Below are 18,871 nucleotides of genomic sequence, written 5' to 3' on the forward strand. Positions count from 1 at the left end.
GAAGCATATGTAACCCGAGGTACCACTGTACAAAGATTCACAAAATGATTAGGGTTATGCGCAACCTTGTGTCCACCCCAGAAAAAAGAACTAGTAATGATGATGTTTCAAGATGGAGTGTAACACTAATTTTTCTAGGCAGAGCTTCTGCAAAGATGGATACTTCTGAAGAATAATATAATGCCCATTTCCTTTCACAGTCTCTTTTCAGATGATCTCTTTTCACAGTTCTTTTTCAGATGGTCCCTGGTCCCTTAGCAATGGTTTTGAGTTGCCCAAACAAATTTTTCAAGGCCTCCTGGACCTGTTTGTTTCTCAAGCTGTAGATGAAAGGGTTGAGCAAAGGGGACACAACAGTATTGAGGACGGCCACCATTTTGCCAAACTCCACTTTGCTGCTCTGTGTTGGTTTGATATAAAGGAAGATGCAGCTCCCATAGGTGATGGACACCACAATGAAGTGAGAGGCACAAGTGGAAAAGGCCTTCTGTCTCCCTGTGGCAGTGGGGAAATGTAAGATGGTTTGGATTATATTGACGTATGACATTACTGTAATTGTCAAGCTTCCCAGCACAGAAAGCACAGCAGTGATGAACCCAAAGAATTCCAAAAGTGATGTGTCCCCACAAACGAGTTTGATCAATGGTGTATTGTCACAGAAGAAGTGGTCAAGGACGTTGGACTTGCATATTGGAAACTGTAGGAAAAGCACTGCTGGACCAATGATCAGGAGAAAACTGCCAACCCAACAAAACACAACCAGTGTGATGCATAAGTAATGGTTCATGATGGCTGGATATCGCAAGGGATTGCAGATGGCTACATATCGATCGTAGGACATGACAGCTAAGAGGAAGAACTCAGTAGTTCCCAGTTGGAAATATAAGAAGGACTGTATCATGCAACCAATGTAAGTGATGTTTTTATTGCCGGTTGAAAGATGGACCAAGGTTTGGGGAATTATTGCTGTGGTGAAGCCAATTTCTAAGAAAGAGAAATTCTGGAGGAAGAAATACATAGGAGTGTGTAGCCGGTGATCTATTTGAGCAACCGTGATAATCACAGCATTGCCTAGGATGGCCAGAAGGTAGGAAAAGAGAAGGGTGGTGAATAACAAGAGCTGCAGTTTCCGGATGTCGGTGAAGCCCAGAAGGATAAACTCACTGACTGTTGTTTGGTTGTACTTCATGCCTTCTCTAGAACTGGAGATGGGGTGGGAGAAGAAAGTGATGGACAGAAATAAATAACATTGAAATAAATAAATATTGTTGTGAACCACCCTGTGATCTTTGGATGAATGGTGTGATAAATATAAGCTAACACATAAATGAATAAATGTTCATAATCATTTTAGTCACTACAGAGCTGTCGACAATTGCATGTGCAACCGCCAAGTTAAAATATGCCAATCGAAATTACTTAATGATGTTGATGTTGAGGATTGAGTTCAGTCAATATAACCATTATCTCTACTGCTGGGCTATGGCCCCTACAAAATAATGAGGAAAACACACAAAGTAGGAAAATTGATGCCGACCTTTACTATATTTAGACAGACGGACAGACAAACAAACACACACACACATACATATGGCTAGAAGAGTAAAGCATAAGAAAGGCAGAGGTGGATGGAAGAGGAGAAAGGGAGGAATCTAAGCCTGTGTTTGCTTTTTATCTTGGTGGATAGGTATAAAATTCTAAGCTACTGAAAATCTTTTCTCCGCATCCTTGCAGTAACTCTAAAGTGTGTCACCTTTGGAAAAGAACCAGCATGGTGCAGTGTTTAGTGTGTTGGACTAGGGCCTGGGAAGCTTGAGTTCAAATCCTGACACAATCATGAACCTTGGCCTAATCAACTTCTCAGGTTTGTTGTGATGAAGAATGGGAACAAGAGAACCATGTGCACCATTTTAAGCTCTTTGCAGGAACTATGAAGTCAGGCTGTCAGGTTCCAAATGGCATTCCTGCTATCAGGGAAAACTGCAGAAGCATTACAATGTGCATTGTATATCCAGATAATCGTGGGTAGAAAGATAGGGGTCCATTTTAAATTAAGATGGCTGGTGGACCTAGGTTCTTCCAGAGGTTGTTGGATTCCAGCTCCCACCAGCCCCAGCCAGCATGGCCAATGGTCAAGCAGTGTGGGAGTTGAAGGATATGAGCCACCTCTCCTTCCTAAAGCTTACCTTGCAAATTATTTCATGCCTTCCATATTGTGGCTGTGCCAACTGCAGTGTAAAGGACCGTGGACAACATTTGTGAATGATTAGCCCCCTAATATCTCCTTTCTTGTTTATATTTGAAAGCTGTATAGAAATATTGACGAACGGAGATCTAGTTTTGTCAGATTTGTGGCTCATTATAGGTTCCCACAACATTATAGGTTCCCAGAAGATCTATGTATTCTGAGTAACAGATGACTAATTTAATCCTCTCTTGTTTTGATTCTACAGACTCCGTACTTGAAATGGGGGAGTGAAATGAAGAGGCCATGTTGCGTCTAGGGCAGGGCATGGTGAGATTAAACCCAGGAGGGCAAGGTTCATATCCCCAGAGAACTCAAAAACTTGCCTTGGGCCAGGTACTCTCTCTCAGCTTAACATCCTTCACTGTTGTGAAGATAAAATGGGGGCAGGAACTATTCATGGAATGGTGAGATAAGAATGTAAGAATTAAATAGCAATGCTATAAAATTCATAACTGAGGTCTAAGTGATATATTTTTAATAAAAAAAAATCAGGGTTAACATTGTTAATATTTTAAAAATATTAAAATGCTTGCATCATAATGTGATGATGATGATTCAGCTCACAACTATGGTGGGAATGGAAGATTTGTAACCATTTCCCTCCCAGCTATTTACCCAAATCTCTCTCCAGCCCCTTTCTTTGACTCAAATGGGAGCTTTCTTCTAAATGCCAATAGAGACTGGCGGGTGGGGGAGAGGATTTTCATAGACTCATAGAATCATGGAATGGACCCTGAGTCATTGTGACCAAAGCCAGAAGGGAAAGGTTAGCACCCCACACCCTTGTATCCTATAGTCCCCAACCTGATGTCTCCCTGACCTGTGGCTACTATTTCTTTTTTAAATGATTCCTGTAAACCTAGAGAGATACATTTAACTTCACATTTTGGATGACCTGTGTTGGTTTCTGAAACATACTCAGAGTCCTGTAGTGATTTCATGCTCTTTATTGCAGCTTGCAAAACAGCTGATTCTGCTTCCCTTCTGGAGCCTGATTGGTCTTTTCCTGCAGACCAATCAGTTGTTGCACTCTACGATCCTACCAGCCTAATAGGCTGGTTAACTTCCACCTGGAGCCTGATTGGTCTTTTCCTGCAAGCCAATCAGTTGTTGCATTCTAGGATCCTATTTGCCTATTGTTCTAGGATCCAAGCTTAGTACATAACAGTTTCTAAATAGCCCTTGAGAGACACCTATTGTCTGTAGCTAAGGTCTGAAAGTGAGTGTTGTGGCGGTGGACATAAATGAAAGCAGAGGAGGATGCTTTTGTGGCAGTTGAAGTGTGGAGGTGTCAATGAGTTGGCCATGCCCTTTTTGCAAGATAGGTCATTCCATTACCCCTCCCATCACATATCCACCACTATCACCCTCAACAGTGAGTTAGCAGCATTTCATGTCTACGGAGCATGCTCACTGTACTTTTGGCTCTCTGGGCAATGAAAGTGAGATGAGAAGGACTTTTCTTGAGACTTGGGTTCCCCTGACATTAGGTATGCAGCTGGGAGCTTTTAGGACTTGGTATTAATCATTCCCAGGTAACTTCATATAAACTCTGTCTCAATGACAGCACATTCTGTAGAAAGAATGAAGACACGACACTAAGTCATGGTAAGATTAGGGGGCCAATGAACCAACACTTTATTTCTTTATTATCTTGATTTGGCCGCTAGCTACATAAGAAAATTCAGAGGATATAATAATTTTTGTCTGTGACTTTCTAATTCTTTGGAATCTTTGGTGCTGGAGTAGGAGAAGATACAGTTTTTTTTGCGAATTTCCCCTTCTATTGGCACCACTTTCCATACTGCTCTGACCCCACCCCAGCAACACCTTTTGAGTAAGATTTTAGGGTGCATATGGGTCTGCAATGTGGAAAGGGAATATGCCCCCTTCTCCAATCTACTGACTCAATGCTCTCCTGAAAAGAAGAGGGCTCAGTGGGAGCCACTGGATAAAACCAAATAATGTTGGCTGTTTATTTTAGATTATTCACTATAAACATACATTGGGTTTTAAGAATAATGGGGATTCTTTAAAGAGGTATGTGAATTAAGTTAATAGAAAAACAATTGGTTCATCTTCCTCCTCACATCAGACAGCTCTAAACTGAATCATTCAAACATGCCTACTATACTACTGTTACACTCATTTGTTTCATGCATGGGGTGGTGATTTTTTCCAGTACAGATACAGTATTTTTCCATGTATAAGACACCCCCATGTATAAGACGCCCCCTATTTTGGGGGACTCCAAATTGAGAAAACACCCCACAGCACTACCCATGTATAAGACGAGCCCCAATTTTAAACCTTTTTTTGTAAAAAACAACAACAACAAAACCTAGTCTTATAAACAGAAAAATACAGTAATCGACTTTTCTATCACCCACTTGTTAGGCATTGATCTGAGAAAAAGCAAACCTAGGACAATCTTATGAAACCTCTCATTGTTAGGAAGAGAGTAATAATAATAAGAAGAATAAGAATAATGTTCTGAATTTATGAAAAGGGAAGTATCGCAAAATTAAGAAGTAACTGGAATACAAGAGAAGACTTTTTAGGGTGGAGATAATGGTTATTTGTATATTTGAAATCTCAGAAGAAGGGGAAAGTGGCAACATTGAATCACACAAACTCCAACGTGTGTAATTTGCATGTGTCTTCACTTGCCGATTTTGCAGCTGAAACTGTGGTTGAGGAATCAGAGCAGCGTGGACCAGGTGTCTGAGTTCATCTTAATTGGCTTCCATCTTCCTAGGCCATTGGAGGTATTTTTTTCTGTGGTGTTGCTTCTTGTTTTCCTGTTAACGGTAGCTGGGAATTTCACCATCATTGCACTGGTATGTCTGAACCAGCGCCTCCAAACCCCCATGTAATTTTTCCTTTGCAACCTCTCCCTCCTGGAGGTCCTCTTTGTTTTGTCAATCACCCCCAAGATGCTGGTGAACCTCCTTTCCATGAACAAAGCCATCTCTTTCTTGGGCTGCGTGTCTCAGTGCTACTTCTACTTTCTTGGAACCACTGAAACCATCCTTATTGCCGTGATGGCCTTTGATCACTATGCTGCCATCTGCAAACCTCTTCGCTATACCATCATCATGAATGGTTGGGTCTGCATCCATTTGGTCTTGGGTTGCTGGATTGGTGGTTTTCTCTCTACACTTGGCCCCATCATTTTGCTCTTCAACCTATCCTTCTGTGGCTCTAACACTATAGACCATTTCTTCTGTGATTATGCCCCAATGATAAAGCTTTCTTGCAATGATGTACATTTCCAATTGGCTCTGGAGAATGTCTTGTCCTCGGTGGTGCTCCTGAGCTCTTTGTTTGTCACTGTCGTCTCTTACATCTACGTCATTGTCACCATCTTGCGCATGCACTCTGCCAAAGGTCGACAAAAGACCTTTTCCACCTGTGCTGCTCATATCACTGTTGCCTCCATCTTTTTTGGCAGTGCAATTTTCATGTACTCTTTACCTAGCCAAGGATTTTCTCGGCAGGTACAGAAGGTAGTTGCAGTTTTTACTGCCATTGTAACACCGTTACTAAACCCTTTTATTTATAGTCTAAGGAATGAGAAGGTCAAGGAGGCCTTCAAAGACTGTCTGAGGAAGTGGGCATTCCCACAATGAGTGGAAATCATTTGAGACATTTCTCCTATCTTTTCAGAGGGAAGTCAAAATGGCATCACCTTTTATCAATCCCTAAATAAAATGGTGAAAGGAGGAGGCCCTTCCAGACCTTTTACAGTACAGAACTAGTTGCTTTTAGGCACTGCTTGTAGCAAATGTTCGTCCTGAAACACTGGAAATGATTACCATGTTTTTCTGTGTATAAGACTAGGTTGGTTGTTCTTTTTTTACCAAAAAATTAGGTTTAAAATTGGGGCTCGTCTTATACACACGTATTGCTGAGGGGTGTTTTCTTAATTTGGAGTCCCCCCAAACAGGGGGCGTCTTATACATGAGGGCGTCTTATACACAGAAAAATACGGTAACTGTTGGGATCCATGACAGCCATTGTCTGCATTAATAAAGCCATGGCAATTGTCATTAATCTTGGATTGTTTTGTAAATAGAACAGGATAAAGGTAAAGGGACCCCTGACCATTAGGTCCAGTTGTGACTGACTCTGGGGTTGCGGTGCTCATCTCGTTTTATTGGCCAAGGGAGCCGGCATACAACTTCTGGGTCATGTAGCCAGCATGACTAAGCCGCTTCTGGCGAACCAGAGCAGCGCACAGAACGCCGTTTACCTTCCTGCCGGAGCGGTACCTATTTATCTACTTACACTTTGACTTGCTTTCAAACTGCTAGGTTGGCAGGAGCGGGGACCGAGCAACGGGAGCTCACCCCATCACAGGGATTCGAACCACTGACCTTCTGATCGGCAAGTCCTAGGCTCTGTGATTTAACCCACATCGCCACCCACGTCCCATAGAACAGGATATGGGGAGAAATTTAATGAATAGGAAAATAGGGTGCGGGAGGGTTTTTATTGGTTTGTGCTTTTTACTTCTTGCTTTTATTATGTATTTTGTGCTTTCATATTGCATTCTTATGTTCTGAACTGCCCTGAGACCTGCAGATGAAGGGTGGTATACAAATTTAATTGCTAAATAAAAATAGTCAACGACTTAATAAAGACTTTGAAAAATGATTTATGTAAACATATGATATTATGAGGAGGGCTGATCTGAAGACCCAAATGATCTTGTTTGGTTCAGGTTGATGACATTGGGATGCAGCTATTAAGATTGCCTTGATCCTTTGAGTGTTGGGTAGAAATCACATGTGTAATCTGGAAGTGTATAAGAAACATTGATTTGGATGTGTTTCTTTGCAGCCTGTTTATTTTTGAGGGTGTCCCTATGTGCATTAGTATTTCAATAAAGGACTATATTTTCACCTGGAGCCTGCATCTTTTCTTTTGGGGTTTTTGGGAGGGATACCACCAGTCTAGGAACCTCTTTTAAATTTATCCAAAATAAAAATATAGGAACTTGTCTTATACTGAGACAGGCCATTGGTCCAACCAGCTCGGTATAGGCTATATTGACAGATATATAATCTCAACCATTTATTCCATGACAATAAACCATTGATCAAGTTCCTTTGTGATGACATGTGGCTTTTGGGATTTCTTGGGTTCATTATTACCATGCTTTCTTTGCATGGCAGCTTGAGCATTACCGTAGTGCCCTGCACCAATATAATCTGAAATGTCTTCTGCCACTGGAAGACAGAGGGCCTATTCTACTGTAATTTCCATTGTGACTACAGCCACGAAGGAAAGGATTTGAAATATCTGTTATGTACTGAAGTTCTCACCCTGGGCCAGCAGGGGGATACTGTAGATAGTTATGCAAATGAAGGATCGAAAGTGACGTTCAGTGATTGGATAGTTTTAGACAGTTGTTACAGTAACGTAGTACTGGAGCTCTATATAAGCAGGCTGACTGAGCCCTTCAGTTCAGTTCTGTCCTGGCCTGTGAATAAACAAGAGCTGTTTAAAGAATCACTGTGTCGTCTGATATGTTCACCCACAACTTAACAATATCACTGTGTCCTACGCCCCAAAATTTGATGCTCCCCACCTCTTCTGTGGCTGCTGTTTCTTTTTAAAACAATCCCTGTAAGACTAAAGGGGGTTGTTGCATTTTACTTCACATGTACTGTAGTCTTACCACTGATGATTAGAAACTGGCTTTTGAGAGACACCTACTGTCTGTAGCTAAAGTCTGATGGTGTGGGTCATCAGATGATGGTGGACCTAAGTATATGCAGGGTGCAAATAGTCCCATGAAGTGTGAAAATGCCATGCCCTTTCTTCAAGAGGCACCATTCCACTGCCACTGCCACACAAACTGGTTTTCCTTCGACACTCACAACAGTTGGCAGCATTCTGAGGCCACTGAGGATGTTCATTGTATTGTTGGTTATCTGGGTAATGGCAGTGAGATCAGAAGGTCTTGGTATGAGACTTGGGTTCCCCTGGCATTAGGTATGAAGCTGAATCTTCTAGGCACTCAGTAATGATCATCCCCAAGTGCCTTCATATAAGCTTCATCTTACTGATAATTCATACTGTGTAAAGGAGAAAGACACTATACCAAGCCATGACAAGAACCAAAAGAACCAATTGCATTTCATTACCTTGATATGGCCAATAAATGTTAACACTGACTGCAGGAGAGAAGGCAGAGGCTGTAATGAATTGCGTTCATCAACCTACAGAAGGCTTTCTGAATCAGTGGAGTATCTACACCTGACAAATATTTCAGGGATCCACATGTGGATGACAAGTGGAAGCGGAATTGAAAATATCTGTCCCTTTGTCCAGTCTGCTGTTTGAATGCCCTTCCAGGTAAAATGGGGTTCTGTGAGTATAAACAAAGGAGATTGCTACAACCAAGCATGTTGTATGTTCAATTTGTTGTAGAGTATTCAATACACATGGACATTTGACATGAAGACTAATGGGGATTCTTTAAAGGGGGGTATTCAATTAAAATTAAAAGAAGAACAATCCCCCCACATACACATCAGGCGGTTCTAAATTTAATCATTCATGTATACCTCTTATATTCCTGTTACACATAGTGTGATGGTTCAATGCAATTAAACAATGTCTCCACCACCAGGGGTGCCAACTTGAAGAAAATATTGAGGGGGTGGTAGGTCAGCCCCACCCCACATAACTGATCACATGACATGGTGCACACACACCATTTGAATGGCAATGTCCATCAACTTGGGGGGTGCCCCCTCAATTATTTTATTGGGTGGGGCTCCTATGTCTGTCATGGGCCAGGAGTCAGCTTCACCTGCTGAGCAGCAGCCTGAAGGAGCAGAAGGTGAAGTGACTACACCTGCTGCTGATCAGCCTTCTTGCTCCTGAAGAGAACCAGCTGGCTCCAGCTTTCTTAAGTAGGGTTTCCAGCCTCAATCACATGCTGGACACAACTTTTGTCATTCCTGAACAGACCTTGCTGCTTCTTGCAGCCTTGGACCCTCGGCTTTCTTGACCTCCTGGATCGTCTGGCTACATGAACTGAGATACTCCTGACCTTAGGACTTGATTGGACCTTGTATATGGACTCTGCCTCCAGGCACGTACCCCTCTGAGACTTGGCTGGTTGGCTGACTTCTCCCTCCATTGAGCTCTGTCATGGCTGGCAGCACAGGACTACAACAGTCCACCACTGATTTCTTAGGCAGTCTTCAGAGAAAGAGCTGAACTGGGACAATCTGCTTGGAATCTTCCAGTGCAAAAAGAGTAGGAGCAACAAAAAATGTTTTATGAGAAGTGAAGTATTCTCATAATTGAAAAAAAATAATAATCACTGGCTTGCAGAAGATGACTTTATATGAATGTTTAAGGTGAAGATGAGAGGCGTTTGTATCCTTTTAACCCCAGGAAAGGGGGGAAGTGGCCTGCCTTGAATGCTACAAACTCTACCATTTTTAATTTGTCTGTGTGCCCACTTGACCATTTTGTAGCTCAATCTGGAGCCAAGAAATCATAGCAAACCAGAGCAGGTGACAGAGTTCATCTTGATTGGCTTCCAACTTCCTAGGTGCTTGGAGCCCTTCATTTTTGTGGTGCTTCTTCTCAGTTTCCTGCTAACGTTAGCTGGGAATATCGCCATCATCACACTGGTATGTCTGGACCAGCGTCTCCAAACCCCCTGTTCCTCTGTAACCTCTCACTCATGGAGGTCTTCTTTGTCATATCTATCATCCCCAAGATGCTGGTGAACATGGTTTCTCTGAACAAAGCTATCTCTTTCTTGGGCTGTGTGGCCCAGTGCTATTTCTACTTCTCCTTTGCAACCAGGGAAACCATCCTTATTGCCGTGATGGCCTTTGATCGCTATGTTGCCATCTGCAGACCACTTCGCTATGCCATCATCATGAATGGATGGGTCTGCACCTATTTGGTCCTGGGGTGCTGGATGAGTGGCTTCCTTTCTATCCTTGCCCCAATCATTTTGCTCTCTTACCTTTCCTACTGTGGCTCTAATGTTATAGACCATTTCTTCTGTGACTATGCCCCAATGATAAAACTTTCCTGCACTGACGTGTATGCTCTCCTGGCTGTGGAGACTGCCCTGTCCTCAGTGGTGCTCCTTGTCTCTTTAACGGTCACTGTTGTCTCTTATGTCTACATTATCGCAACCATCTTATGCATGCATTCCACCAAAGGTTGGCAGAAGACATTTTCTACCTGTGCGTCTCACATCACTGTTGCCTCCATCTTTTATGGCAGTTCAATCTTTATGTACTCTTTGCCCCATCAGGGACGTTCTCAGGTTGTCCAGATGGCACTTGCTGTCCTTACCTCAGTGGTGACACCATTACTAAATCCATTTATTTATACTCTAAGGAATCAGACTTCCGGAGGCGGCGCGAAACTGTGATGGCGGCTCTCTTCGATCTTTGAAGAGGGGCTCCGCAGGAAAGGGTCGTTTCGCTACGGCGCAGCGGCGACCCATCAAGAAAAACCACGGGCAGAGTGAGCCCGTGGCCGTGGGACTCAGCGGGCACCTGAAGCGACCCCGAAATCGCAGAAGGGACCCCGTAAGGGGCTCCGGAGTGAAGGAGGGGGAGCGGTGCTGTGAGTGTATCGCTCTTTCTGCGGAAGCGAAGCCGCGCGGCTGTCACAGATGAGCGCCGACCTTTCTTCCTGAAAACATCAAGCTGAAACAACAAACCCGTGAGTAAGGACGTTAAATCCGGGAAAGATTTTACTGAATTTGGCTGAAACCGGGAGACGAGAAAAAGGAAGTCCGCCTTCCGGCACTGCTTTTAAGATCAAAGCAAAGGATTTGAGAAGCGGAAAGCGCTTGAAAAGGGAAGCGTTAAAGTGGGACTTTCGCGTACTCATAGAACTGGCTTTTAAAGAGAACTACTCGCAAGTAAAAGAGACTCTTAAACGTAAGTCGGATCAATCCTCCTGTTTAGGGGCTATCGAGACTTAAATACCAAATCATCGGCTGCCTGGGGGAAACTGTTTAACTGCGGAACTGTTACAAACTTTCGGTTATTTAAGTGATACTTTGGAGCATAAACAAGTTGGAGTGGATATTGTTGCAGACACCGTTCTGAAACTTTGTTTAAGTCCAAAAGAGCTCCGGAGGACTCTTTATTTTACTGTTTTGGGACTATTGTGTTTTTAAATTGGAACAACAGGGACTTTAATGGCGGAAAAGTTTCCTTCTTTTTTCTGAGTTTTGGTGGCACTCCCCCTAGAGGACTTTGGGAATATAAAGGCCTGGGAACAGCTTTTATGTTTACCTTCTCTCTCAGGATTGTTTTTAAACTGGATCTGTCTTTCCCATGGGACAACAAATAATTTGACCTTGAACATTGTTTGATATGTAATGAGTGGCACAGGAAAGACAAGAGCAGCTAAAGCCAAGGAGGCTAAAGAAAAGGAAAAAGAAAAAAAGCAGGCACAGCTTGTACAAACAACTTTGACTCAAGGACGCAGATCATCCGTTCCAGCTGTGCTAGTGGCACAAAAGGTAGAAGTCGAAAAGCCTGACAAGTTTGCAGAGGGAGATATGGCAGCAGGAGGATCTGAGGCAGTCTTGAAACAAATTTTGGATCAATTGGCAACCTTAAATCAAAAGGTAGATACTCAATCATTAAAAATTGACCAAGCTACATCCTCGATCCAGAAATTGACAGATCAGGTTTCCCAGCATACACTAGCTATTGAAAAATTGCAGGGTGCAACAGAAGAAAATCGTAAACTTGCGGGGGAAGCCATTCAAATAGCACAGTTAGCGAAGAAAGAGGTCGAGGAAGTCAAAGAAGAAGTCAAGCCTCTGCACAAACAGATAGGGGAACAACAAGCCTATCTCTCTATGGTGGAATTGAAAAATCGCGAGAATAATCTTAGATTGAGAGCAATTCCAGAACTTGAACAAGGGGATTTGATTGGTTTTTTGACAACAGAATTTTCAAAGTTCTGGGACATAAAAGAAGAAAGTGATTTCAAAATAGTATCGGCTTTCCGACTGGGAAGATTGGTAAGGAAGGACAGATCCAGGGACTGTTTGATAATTTTGAGATCAAGGGAAGAGAGAGACAAAATATTAGGCCTTCATTTTAAAAATTCATTGGAAATACAGGACAAAAGGGTGGAAATTTACCGGGATATTCCGAAACAGCTATTGGACTTGAGAGCCACCTATTCAGAATTGGCAAAATTGTTGAGACATAACGCAATTCCTTATAGGTGGGAGTTCCCACAAGGACTATCATTTACCTACAAACAAAAGAAGGTTAAAATAAGAACATTAGAGGACCTACAAAAGTTCCTGCACGACCACGGAGAAGATCTCCAAAAAGGAGCAGCAGCATCTTGGCCTCTACCTCAATCTACACCGTCTGGAGGCGGATTAACGCCTATACCCTCGGGACCAGAGGATAAAGAAGATACACCACTCTAGAACTAACAAAATAGTACAGGATGTCTCTGCAGCTACTCAGTTGGAATATAAATGGCGGAAATTCCCCGGAAAAAAGAAAGAGAATATTTCATATATTGAAGAAAGAACAATTGGACATTATTTGTTTACAAGAAACCCACGTGACTAGGCTCCACAGGAAAGTTTTAATCAACAAAAGACTAGGCCAAGAATTTATTTCATCAGACAAGGTAAAGAAAAGAGGCGTGGTGATATATGCTAAGGAGAACCTGTCACCGAAATTTTTATTTAAGGATGACCAAGGAAGAATCATGGCGATTGAAATCCAGACACAAGGAGAAAAAATTTTGATATTAGGAATATATGCGCCAAATGATGGGAAATCAGAATTTTTTAAGAAGCTGCACGAGATTTTGCTGGACTACATGGACTATGCCAACATCATAATGATGGGAGATATGAATGGAGTGGTGTCGACATATATGGATAAGTCTCAAAATCAAAATCTAACAACAGATGGTAGACTGCCTAAAACTTTTTTCGAATTGACTGACAATATGGACTTGATCGATATATGGAGGACAAAGAACCCCCTAGGTAAAGAAGGAACTTTCTTCTCTGAGGCCCACCTGTCATGGACAAGGATCGACCAAATATGGACATCTAGAGGGCTGGCACCTAAGACCAGAAAGGTGGAAATCTGCCCAAAAACATGCTCCGACCACAACGCTTTGAAAGTAGAATTTAGACTTACTCAAACCGGTTCCTTCAGATGGAGAATGAATGACACCTTACTAAGAGATCAAGAGATTGTGAAAAAGGCCCAAAAAACGTTAAAGGACTACTTTGAGATAAATTTGAACACCACAGTAGAAAAAAGAACGATCTGGGACGCCAGTAAAGCAGTCATGAGAGGGTTTCTGATACAACAAAACACAATTAAGAAAAAACTCTGGAATAGCAAGAAGGAGAAAATATTGGAGAAAATACATCAAGGAGAGAAAAAATTGAGAACCAAACCAAAGTCAAAGGAGGTGCTGAGAGAAATCAAATTCCATCAAGCACAATATTCTAAACTGATAAATCAAGAGATTGAATGAAAAATTAAACAAATGAAGCAAAGATCGTTTGAATCAGCAAATAAATGTGGAAAGCTGCTAGCATGGCAGCTGAAAAAAAGACAAAAGTTAAATACAGTTACAAACCTAGAGATTGAAGGAAGAATGGTTCAGAAACCAGAGGAAATTAGGAAGTGCTTCCACAGATACTTTAAAGAACTTTATGCACAGGGGCCTCAGAAAGAGTTTGAGATAGACCAATTCTTAAAGACAAATGGACTATCAAAAATAACTCAAGATAAAAGATCAATCTTGAACTGTAAAATAACTTCACAGGAAATTGAGGGTGCCATTCAGAATATGCAACTCGGCAAATCTCCAGGCCCGGATGGGCTTACCTCCAAATATTATAAGACTTTGAAGGACTATTTGATACAACCTTTGATGGAGGTATGCAACCAGATTATGGAAGGGAAGAGGGCACCGGAAACGTGGAAAGAAGCATTCATCACATTGATACCTAAGTTAGAATCTGAAAAGACTCAGCTTAAGAACTACCGTCCCATCTCACTCCTGAATGTGGATTACAAAATATTTGCAGACATTTTGGCAAGCAGATTTAAAAAGGTACTAAATGAAGTAATTCACAAGGACCAAGCAGGCTTTCTCCCTGGTAGACATTTGTATGAAAATACTAGGAACATCATCGACATTTTGGAACTTTTGCAAACCAACAGGAATACAAGAGCGGTGTTAATTTTTATTGATGCGGAGAAAGCATTTGACAACATATCTTGGAGGTTTATGAAGAAAAACTTGGAAGGGATGGGAGTGGGACGGGGGTTTGAAAATGGAATAGAAGCAATTTATTCAGAGCAAAAAGCCAAATTAATAGTGAACAATGTGGTGACGGAGGAATTTAAAATTGAAAAAGGGACAAGACAGGGGTGCCCTCTATCCCCTCTTTTATTTATTTCAGTCCTGGAGGTGCTACTGAACATGATTAGGGAGGACCGGTTGGTACAAGAGATAGAGGTCGGAGTGAAACAATATAAACTGAAAGCCTTTGCAGATGACTTAGTCTTGACATTACAGGAGCCAGAACCCAGCACAAAAAGAGTTTTAGAACTTATATCTGAGTTTGGTCGGGTTGCGGGATTTAAGTTGAACAAACAAAAAACTAAGGTTTTGACTAAAAATTTGACATCTACAGAAGCAGAGGGGTTTCAGAGAGAAACAGAATTAAGTGTGGTGAAAAAAGTGAAATACCTAGGGATCTATTTATCCTCCAAAAATTTGAATTTATTTAAAGATAATTATGAAAAATGTTGGTTGGAAATTAAAAAGGACTTGGAAATTTGGTCAAGATTGAAACTTTCCTTGTTGGGTAGAATTGCAGCTATAAAAATGAATGTATTGCCGAAAATGTTATTTTTGTTTCAAACCCTACAGATTGTGGACAGAGTGGAATGTTTTGGAAAATGGCAGAAGGATATATCTAGGTTTGTCTGGCAGGGCAAAAAGCCCCGAATAAAGTTTAAAATTTTAACCGATTCGAAAGAAAGAGGGGGGTTTGCCCTGCCGGACCTGAGGTTATATTATGAATCTGCAGCCTTCTGTTGGTTGAAAGATTGGTTTCTGTTGGAAAACACTGATGTCCTAGATCTGGAAGGTTTTGACAATGCTTTTGGTTGGCATGCATATTTATGGTACGACAAGGTTAAAGTTCATAAATTGTTCAAAAACCATATTGTTAGAAAAGCAATTTTTGCAGTCTGGTTGAAATACAAAGACTTATTAGAGAGTAAAACCCCGAGGTGGTTATCACCGATGGAGGCTAAGGCTCGAAAAAGACTCAATATGGAGGCCTACTGGCCGAAATATTGGGAAATAATTGAAAAAATTGGAGACAATTGGAGGTTGCAGAGCCTGGAGAAATTAAAAAATAAGGTGCGGGACTGGTTACACTATGCTCAAATTCAAGAGGTTTTTAAAATAGATAAAAAAGTTGGTTTCCAGGTGGAAAAATCGAAATTGGAGACAGAATTGTTAGAACCAAAGACCAAGACATTATCGAGAATGTATAACTTGCTGCTTAAGTGGAATACACAGGATGAGATAGTTAAATCTGCCATGATAAAATGGGCACAGGATGTTGGACATAACATTATGTTCGAAGACTGGGAAAGGTTATGGAACACCGGAATGAAATTTACGGCATGTAGTGCCTTGAAGGAAAACATTATGAAAATGATATACCGGTGGTACATGACCCCAGTCAAGTTAGCTAAGATATATCACCTGTCTGATAACAAATGTTGGAAATGTAAGGAGGCAGAAGGGACATTTTTTCATCTCTGGTGGACCTGCCCAAAAGTGAAGGCCTTCTGGGAAATGATTTATAATGAATTGAAAAAGGTATTTAGGTATACCTTTCCTAAGAAACCGGAGGCCTTCCTGCTGGGTATGGTAGACCAGAAAGTGTTAAAGAAGGATAGAACTTTCTTTATGTATGCTAGCACAGCAGCAAGAATACTCATTGCAAAGAACTGGAAGACTCAAGATTTACCCACGCTGGAGGAATGGCAGACGCAGTTGATGGACTATATGGAATTAGCCGAAATGACTGGCAGAATCCGAGATTTGGAAGAAGAAACAATTGAGGTGGATTGGAAAAAATTTAAAGATTATCTGCAGAAATATTATATGTTGTATGAAGCTTAAGTTAGTGCACGATTAGGAAATGTTATGCTTTAGCAAATAGGACTAAGTAAATGGTAAAATAAGTCATAAAAGAGAAAAGGAGACAATCTGAACTAAAACATTATGTTTATTATAAAGGTGTTAAAAATCGAGTTACAACATATTGAATTTGAAGACATAATGATTGGAAGTTACAATAAGGTCTGAAATAAGGTAACAATTTGCTGACATTGTTAATTTAAAGAACGCAGATCTGGAAGGTGTGGGGAAGTCCAAAAGGGATTCAAGGACAGTTGAATTGTTAAGTATTTATAATCTTTTTGGGTATTTTCTTTCTTTGGTTAAAAAAAAAAAATGTTTCTTGTATTTCTTTTTTCTGTACCGTTTGGAATGCATAAAATCATGAAAAGAAACACAATAAAAATTTTTTTTTTTAAAAAAAAAATATTTATACTCTAAGGAATCAGAAGGTCAAAGAGGCCTTAAAAGACTGTTTAAGGAGGTGGAATGAGTCGAAATAATTTGAGGCTCTTCTCCCCTCTCTGGCAGGGGGCAACTGCAGGGTCAATATAAAACAAGCAGAGTGAATGATGTAGAAAATGAATGGGATGGTGCAAAAATTATATATATCTTTGTAAAGCCTTATGGCATTGAAGTTCTTGATATTTGCCATTAGCAGAGAGAGAGCTACGATGAGATATGAGTAGTGGCTTAAATCAGTTTGAAAAACAATATTTATAACTAAATATTATTTAGTTATAGAGAAAATCTGTGAATGACATTTTGTTAGTTTTATTTTTCATTGAATGAATACCCCATCATTCCTTCAAGGAGCTCATTGTGGTGTACAGTTGTACCTTGGGTTACAAACACGTTGAGTAACAAACACTTCTGGTTACCCGGAAGTAGTACCTCAGGTAAGAACTTTGTCCAAGGATGAGAGTAGAAATCGTGCGGTGGCAGCGGAAGGCCCCATTAGCTAAAGTGGTACCTCAGGTTAAGAACGGTTTCAGGTTAAGAATGGACCTCCAGAATGAATTAAGTTCATAACCAGAGGTACCACTGTATATCATTCTTCCCATTTTATCCTCACAACAACCGGTAGCAGACCTTGGGGTCTCACATCTCAGTGGCACCCTGTGCGATGCTAGAATTCAGCGGCTCCTGCACTCCATTCTAAATCATAGTTGTGTCACCTGCTGCAAAGTTGAGTGAGGATTTGAGCCCTTGTCTCCCAGATCATAATATAGGGGATTAAAAAAGTGCATTACACACAAATAAGTCTAAAAGGAAAAGGAAATCACACCACTATACTGTCCAGCAAGGTGGGTACTGTCCTGCTTTTTTTGGGTAACTGACGTGTTTCTAGGAGTCTTATCAGGGTCCAGAACCAATGGAAGGAACCAACTTTGTAACTTCTTCACACTATGATCCTGTGTGGCATTGCCAGGCCATGATCTAGCCCAGGCATAGACAAACTCAGCCCTCCAGATGTTTTGGGACTACAACTCCCATCATCCCTAGCTAACAGGACCAGTGGTCAGGGATGGTCAGAACTGACCACCATACCACTGACTATGTGTTAGTCTATGAGGAGAAGATCTAGAATTCATTTTCTTGGACTCTGATCTGCTAGAATCAACTAAGGTTACTAGAGGTCAAAATTATTCTGTCACAATTTAATAATTTTGTTCCTTAAATTCATTCCCTAGAGAATTAATTACTTCCTGGAAAATGAATAAGAAGCACACCTTGATTCATAGAGGTACTTCAGCATAGATACTATTATTATTATTTATTTGTTTATTTGTTTATTTGTTATTATTTAGTTAGTTAATGAGTAGACTTGGAGCTTAGGAAAATATATAATAAAGTTTAAAGTTTATTATATAGCAAACTTTCCTGCAGTACTTTTAGATAGTCTATGAAAATTGTTGCCCTTTGTATTCATTTCTGAAAAAAGCAGCTCTTTAGAAATGAAGTGAAGCTGCTCACTGTATTTCACAAACACTTTCTACTCTGTCAAAATCACTTTTATGGCAACCTTTTCAGTATTCTGGGAAAAATTAAAATTAAACACCACTTGTCACCTACTTTGTGTGTTTTCCTCATGTTTTGTAGGGGCCATAGCCCAGCAGTAGAGATAATGGTTATCTTGACTGAACTCAATCCTCAACATCAACACCATTAAGTAATTTCAATTGGCATATTTTAACTTGGGGGTTGCACATGCAATTGTCGACAGCTCTGTAGTGACTAAAATGATTATGAACATTTATTCATTTATGTGTTGGCTTATATTTATCACGCCATTCATCCAAAGATCACAGGGTGGTTCACAACATTATTTATTTATTTCAATGTTATTTATTTCTGTCCATCACTTTCTTCTCCCACCCCATCTCCAGTTCTAAAGAAGGC

At 40.9% G+C, this 18,871-nt stretch overlaps 1 protein-coding gene across 1 annotated transcript; it reads right to left on the reverse strand.

The window, feature by feature from the left end:
• Positions 1-235: 235 nt before the first annotated feature.
• Positions 236-1,189, reverse strand: LOC309354682 (olfactory receptor 6E1-like; the record flags this gene model as incomplete). The annotated part of the gene is made up of 1 exon (XM_081884946.1): positions 236-1,189. The coding sequence occupies one exon, from the start codon at positions 1,187-1,189 to the stop codon at positions 236-238; it is 954 nt and encodes a 317-aa protein (XP_081741072.1).
• Between the last annotated feature and the right edge of the window lie 17,682 nt (positions 1,190-18,871).

The sequence above is a fragment of the Podarcis melisellensis genome (assembly GCF_964234715.1).
Source record: "Podarcis melisellensis genome assembly, chromosome: 13".
Taxonomy (NCBI): domain Eukaryota; kingdom Metazoa; phylum Chordata; class Lepidosauria; order Squamata; family Lacertidae; genus Podarcis; species Podarcis melisellensis.